This window comes from Cebus imitator, unplaced genomic scaffold (genome assembly GCF_001604975.1).
Source record: "Cebus imitator isolate Cc_AM_T3 unplaced genomic scaffold, Cebus_imitator-1.0 Scaffold82, whole genome shotgun sequence".
Taxonomy (NCBI): Eukaryota; Metazoa; Chordata; class Mammalia; order Primates; family Cebidae; genus Cebus; species Cebus imitator.
In genome coordinates, this window is record NW_016107397.1 from 3,957,318 (window position 1) to 3,963,716 (window position 6,399).

Genomic DNA, 6,399 nt, shown 5'->3' on the forward strand with positions numbered 1-6,399 from the left:
AAAAAAAAAAAAAAAAGAATTCCAGGGAAAATGAGTGGCTCACAATAAAACCTAGTAAAACATATGAAGAAACAAGGCACTGACAGAATTATATTCACAAAGACTTTAGACAATAATCTAAAAACTCAATACAGAAAAAAATGAAATGAAAAAAGAAAAAATTAAAAAGACAATAATCTACCATAGATTATAGAATGACTGTGTTTAATATGATTTTTTTAAAAACGTGGGGGGAGAATGGGCTAAAAAAAAAAAAAAAAACAGAAATAGAAGAGAAGCCTGAAAGTAGAAGCAAAGAATAATCAAATTTGAAAATGGGCCAAATAAAATTTATAGAAATGAAACATACCATAAATAAAAATTTTAAATTCATTGGATAGATTTAAAGACGACTGGATACAGCAAACAGATGAGTGAACTGGAAATTGAGTCAAGGAAATTATCCAAAACGCAGTCTAGAGCAACTAACAGAAACAGTGAAAGAGATACTCAGAGACATGGAGAATACAGTGAGACGCTCTAATGATGCCTAACTGAAAACAGAAAATGATATGAGAAAAAGGCAATATTTGAAAAGAAATTTTCTTTTCTTTTCTTCTTTTTTTTTGAGACAGTTTCACTCTTGTTGCCCAGGCTGGAATGCAATGATGCAATCTCGGCTCACTGCAACCTCCACCTCCCAGGTTCAAGCAATTCTCCTGCCTCAGCCTCCCAAGTAGCTGGGATTACAGGCATGCACCACCATGCCTGGCTAATTTTTTGCAATTTAGTAGAGATGGGGTTTCACCATGTTGGTCAGGCTGGTCTCGAACTCCTGACCTCAGGTGGTCTGTCCACCTTGGCCTCCCAAAGTGCTGGGATTATAGGCATGAGCCATCACACCCGGCCTGAAAAGAATTTTCTATACATACTCGTTGAAAAGCACCAATCCTCAGAGCCAGGAAGCTAATGAATCTTAAGCATGACAAATAAAAAGAAAATTCACACGTATAAACATCCTACAGGTATAACATCAGAACACAGAAGCAAAAATAAAAATGTCTTAAAAACAAAAAAGAGATTACTTAAAAACAAAAAAGAGTCAAAGCAAAAAAGAGATTACTTACAAAGAATGTGCATTTAATACTTACAAACTAAAACATTTACAAACAAGACCTGCACAAACACATTAGCCCCTAGCCACATGTGGCTGTTACAAATAAATTGGCCAGGCATGGTGGCATGGGCCTATAATCCCAGCTACTCAGGAGGCTGAGACAGGAGAATCACTTGAACCCAGGAGGTGGAGGTTGCAGTGAGCCGAGATCACACCACTGCACTCCAGCCTGGACAACAAGAGCAAAACTTCATGTCAAAAAAAAAAAAAAAATCAAATAAAAATGGAAAATCCAATTTCTCAGTTGCATCAGCCACATTTCAAGTGCTCAATAATCACATGTGGCTAGTGGATACTGTACTAGCCAACATTGATACAGAACATTGCCATCATTACAAAATGTTGCATTGAACAGCACTACATTAGACTTTGCTAACTTTCAGCAGCAATAAGGGAAGTTGGAAAGCAGCAGAATAATCTCTTTAATGTGCTGGGAAAAAAAGTCATCTTAGAATGCTATACTCAGAAAACTGTCTTTTAAGAATAGGGGTAAAAGTCATGTTTATGTAAGCAAAAACTAATGAATTCATTAATAAACTCCTTTATAAAGAAAACTGTAAAGGATGAGAGAGAATATTCTAATACGGAAGAGTCGAGATTAAAGATGAAATGATTAAAATGTAGGTAAGTATAAACAAACATTGACTGTATAAAATAGTAAGGTCTAATTTGTTTGTTGGAGAAGGGGAATGGATAGAGCTAACACACTGGGGATACAAGATAGAAATCCAAAGGAAAGCAAGCAAAGGAGAAAAAGAAACAGAAAAGATAAAAGGAATGCACCGATTCAATACTAGGCCGTAAAGCTAAGTCTCCGTAAATTTCTTTTGTTTTTGTTTGTTTGTTTTGAGACAGAGTCTCACTCTGTCACCCAGGCTGGAGTGCAGTAGCACAATCTCAGCTCACTGCAACCTCCACCTGCCGGGTTCAAGCAATTCTCTTGCCGCAGCCTCCCAAGTAGCTGGGATTAGACAAACGCCACCACACACAGCTAATTTTTGTATTTTTAGTAGAGACAGGGTTTCACCATGTTGGCCAGGCTGGTCTCAAACTCCTGGCCTCAAGTGATCTGCCCTCCTCAGCCTCCCAAAGTGCTGGGATTGCAGGTGTGAGCCACTGCACCCGCACCTGGCCCCTACATAAATTTCAAACAACATATTCCATGACTACAATGCAATAAAGTTAGAAATCAAATAACGAAAATACAACTAGCAAAATTCTGTATGTTTGAAAATTTAAAATACTTTTCTAGAAACTATAAAATTTAACATTAATGTGGACAAATCCCAAACAATGTTAACTGAAATAATTAAATAACAGAAGCCTGAATAACAAATTCATTTATACAATTAAAAAACACATTCATAGTGGTAACACTATAATAAGAGATGATTAGCACAAAATTCACTCTAGTGTTTACGGGTAATAAGGGGACTGTGAGGTAGTGTAGAGAGAAGAAACACAAAGGATCTCTACAACACTATTACTGTTTCATTTCTTGAGCTAGGGCTAGAGGTCTGGGTGATCATTTCATTTTTATTTTTAAAACTACATATAAACTTTGTATACTTTTGGATACTAGAACTTCAATAATATTATAGAAAAAAAAACAGAGCGAGGGAAAAAATAATTAGGTATAATTGTCAAGATGGAGCTGAAAAATAACATGGGTGAACAAGGTGCTACCCACATCCAAGCTTCCTTCCCAGGTCATGCAATGCCTCTCCTCATCAACTCCGTCAATCAATAAAGGCAAAATCACTCCTGTGATACCTTTAAGAAAAGAACATGCTGTCTCAAAGCTGGGCACGGTGGCTCATGCCTGTAATCTCAGCACTTTGGGAGACCGAGGCAGGCAGATCACTTGAGGTCAGGAGTTCGAGACCAGCCTGGCCAACATAGCCAAACCCCATCTCTACTAAAAATACAAAAAATAGCTGGTGTGGTGGCACATACGGGTAATCCCAGCTACTTGAGAGGATGAGGCATGAGAATTGCTTGAACCCAGGAAGCAGAGTCTGCAGTGAGCCAAGATCACGCCACTGCACTCCAGCCTGCGCAACAGAGCGAGACTGTCCCAAAAAAAAGAACATGCTCTCCAAAGTCACCTTTCTATCGCTCCATGGATTCACTCCATAATCTCATCTTTCTTGATATGTCATACTCACTAAAATGTTCACAACAAATCAAGTTTGCAAACGCTTGTTCTTACCACCTTACAAAAAGGGAGATGGTATTAACAAGGTAAGAGACTGCTTTACCTGCATGTCACTTTTGGCAGCTTTCACAGCACTGAAGAGATCATTGGCTGGTGGCTCTGGCTGTTTCCGGCTATGACGATGTACCACTCGGGACCCTTTCTTTGGATGTTTTGCCACCTAATATGTATAAAAAGATCAGAAATATGAAAAAAAGGTAAAGCCACATTAACACTTGGTTTCATCATTATCATACAAGTAGGCTTAAGCTGCCAACTCCACAGCAGAATCTGATTTACTTAGACCTGAAATAACTGATTTTTTTTTTTTTTTTTTTTGAGACAGGGGTTTTACCATGTTGGCTAGGATCGTCTTGATCTCCTGACTTCGTGATTCACCCACCTTGGCCTCCCAAAGTGCTGGGATTACAGGCGTGAGCCACCATGAAATAACTGATTTTCATACTGTTGTGAAGTTTATTAAATTTTTTCCCTTTAAAAAACGTCCTTCAGTCCCCTCCTGTATCTCTATATCCTAACATCCTCTTCTCTTACTCTTTTCTCTTCAAAATTTGTCTTTTTCCATCTCTGTCCCTTAATAATTTGTAAGTCTTGTCTTTCATTAACCATATCACCTGAGCCTCTTTTAATTTTTCTTTTCATTCTTTCCATGCAAGGTTCATAAACAGAAGAAAACTGGCTGACTCACTGGGGTTGTTTTCGGTGGTCGTTTTGCTGCTCTCTTCCTCACACTGCGATTGAAGTTGTCTTCAAAGTCACTGCCTTCATCAGCTGACAAAGAGTCACTGTTCCTGTAAGAAATAACAGCCACCCTACTCCCTCCATATAAAAGGCTAATGAATTACAGCTTCTCTCTCACCGAACCCCATCTCCACGAGAAAAAAAAACGTATTCAGATTTTAAGAAAAAATGAGCTTATTGTTAGTAGGAAGTTGGGACAAAGTCTTTTTTTTTTTTTCAGATGGAGTTTTACTCTTGTCACCCAGGCTGGAGTGCAATGGCACAAGCTTGGCTCACAGCAACCTCTGCCTCCAGGGTTCAAGCAATTCTCCTACTTCAGCCTCCCTAGTAGCTGGGATTACAGGCGTGCACCACCATGCCCAGTTAATTTTTGTATTTTTAGTAGAGATGAGGTTTCATCATGTTGGCCAGGCTGGTCTCAAACTCCTGACCTCAGGTGATCCACCCACCTCAGCCTCCCAAGCATGAGTCACCATGCCCAGCTGGGACAAAGTCTTAAAGGAAAACTTTCACGTGAAAGCAATGGAGATGAAGAATGAGGAACTGAGGCAGGGGAAGGACAACCCTTCCTAGTAGTCTGTCTGAATAAGAAAATCAAATGATACTCACATAGCAGGTAGAGAGATCAATGCTCTTTGTAGAGAAAAATAATCATGGCTTAGGAAGTTATTTATCACTCATGCATAAACAGGAGATTAATATGTACCTGGAGTTAAATTTCACCCCTTGAAACATAAACCACCTATCTTATCAAGTTTATTACACTGATATAATCTGGCCCCCCATAGTAGCGCTGACACAAACAGAAATGATTCCAAGAAAGCCAATTAAAACAGCCAGGGTATAAAGCAGATCTTTATGAAATTAGCTTTTTTCCTTCTGGAAAGATAAAAAAACAAGACATATTACTATAACCTACACAGAATAAACTCATATATGGTAATTAATAAGGATACACAGACCTGTTCACAAAATCCCCAAGTAGGAGAACTAGAGGACACCAGCTAAAAAGTTTTTACAATTGGCCGGGCGCGGTGGCTCACGCCTGTAATCCCAGCACTTTGGGAGGCCGAGGCGGGTGGATCACGAGGTCAAGAGATCGAGACCATCCTGGTCAACATGGTGAAACCCCGTCTCTACTAAAAATACAAAAAAATTAGCTGGGCATGGTGGCACGTGCCTGTAATCCCAGCTACTCAGGAGGCTGAGGCAGGAGAATTGCCTGAACCCAGGAGGCAGAGGTTGCGGCGAGCCGAGATTGCACCATTGCACCCCAGCCTGGGTAACAAGAGCGAAACTCCGACTCAAAAAAGTATATACAATTTGCCAGGCAACAAATAAAGAACTCTTTACTCCCCCATCTGCCACCTCTTAGCCCCCACCAGAGGTACATGTTGAACACAGCAATGTGTTTAAGATAGGTTTAGACAAGATGGATCATGGATTAAAAACAGGATGTACTACTATTTTGATGTCTACAACATCTAGAACTGCCAAAAAAAACACCTAGAGCTAGAGGGAGGGTAACACTGCTGAACGAGTATAGCCCTTCTGGTGTTTTCACACAGCCCCATGCATATTATCATCAATGTGGGAAAACAAGACGGGAATGGCTGCCATGGACACAGGAAGCGGCTACATAATGCAACATCTTCTCACCAACTACTTACCCCTCTGAGGTATGGCTTGAGTCCCTGTCATCAAAGGGCAGACTGGCAGAGGAACTAGAAGATGCAGACAAGACCCTCTTGGCACCTCCCATAGCTCTTTGCAGTGGGGAGGATATGCTTGGCGAGGAGGAGCTATGGGGCCAGGAGGATGAAGATGGCAGGGTAGGCATGGTCATCCAGCTGGGGAAAGAAAGAGAAGAAAGGGCTCCTATCAGAGCACTTCTCCAGCCCCAACACTGACCAGTCCCTTTCTTTCCAAGAGAATAGCTATAGAACTCTGGGGTCAGGTGAATGACACCAAAAACTAGGACAAAGCCTGGGTACCGTGGCTCATGCCTATAATCCCAGCACTTTGGGAAGCAGAGGCAGGAGGATGGCTTGACCCCAGGAGTTCAAGACCAGCCTGGGCAACACAGCAAGATCCCGTTTCTACAAATAATAATAATAATAATAATTAGCCAGGTGTAGTAGCGCAAGCCTGTATTCATGCCTGTATTCAGCTATTCAGAAGGCTGAGGTGGGAGGACTGCTTGAGTCCAGGAGTTCAAGGCTGCAGTGAGCTATGATCATACCACTGCACTCCAGCCTGGGCTACAGAGCAGAAGCCTATCTCT

General features: G+C 40.9%; 1 protein-coding gene across 1 annotated transcript in view; it reads right to left on the bottom strand.

Annotated features, from left to right (window-relative positions):
• The window catches only part of STAG3 (stromal antigen 3), a 45,610-nt gene that overhangs the window by 36,434 nt on the left and 2,777 nt on the right, over positions 1–6,399 (bottom strand). Inside the window, exons 2-4 of the mRNA XM_017533617.2 lie at positions 5,786–5,965; positions 4,063–4,165; positions 3,418–3,534 (exon numbers count right to left, since the gene is read on the bottom strand). Coding sequence (XP_017389106.1) covers positions 3,418–3,534; positions 4,063–4,165; positions 5,786–5,961 — 396 coding nt within the window. The 5' untranslated portion in view covers positions 5,962–5,965. The remainder of the gene's footprint in view (positions 1–3,417; positions 3,535–4,062; positions 4,166–5,785; positions 5,966–6,399) is intronic.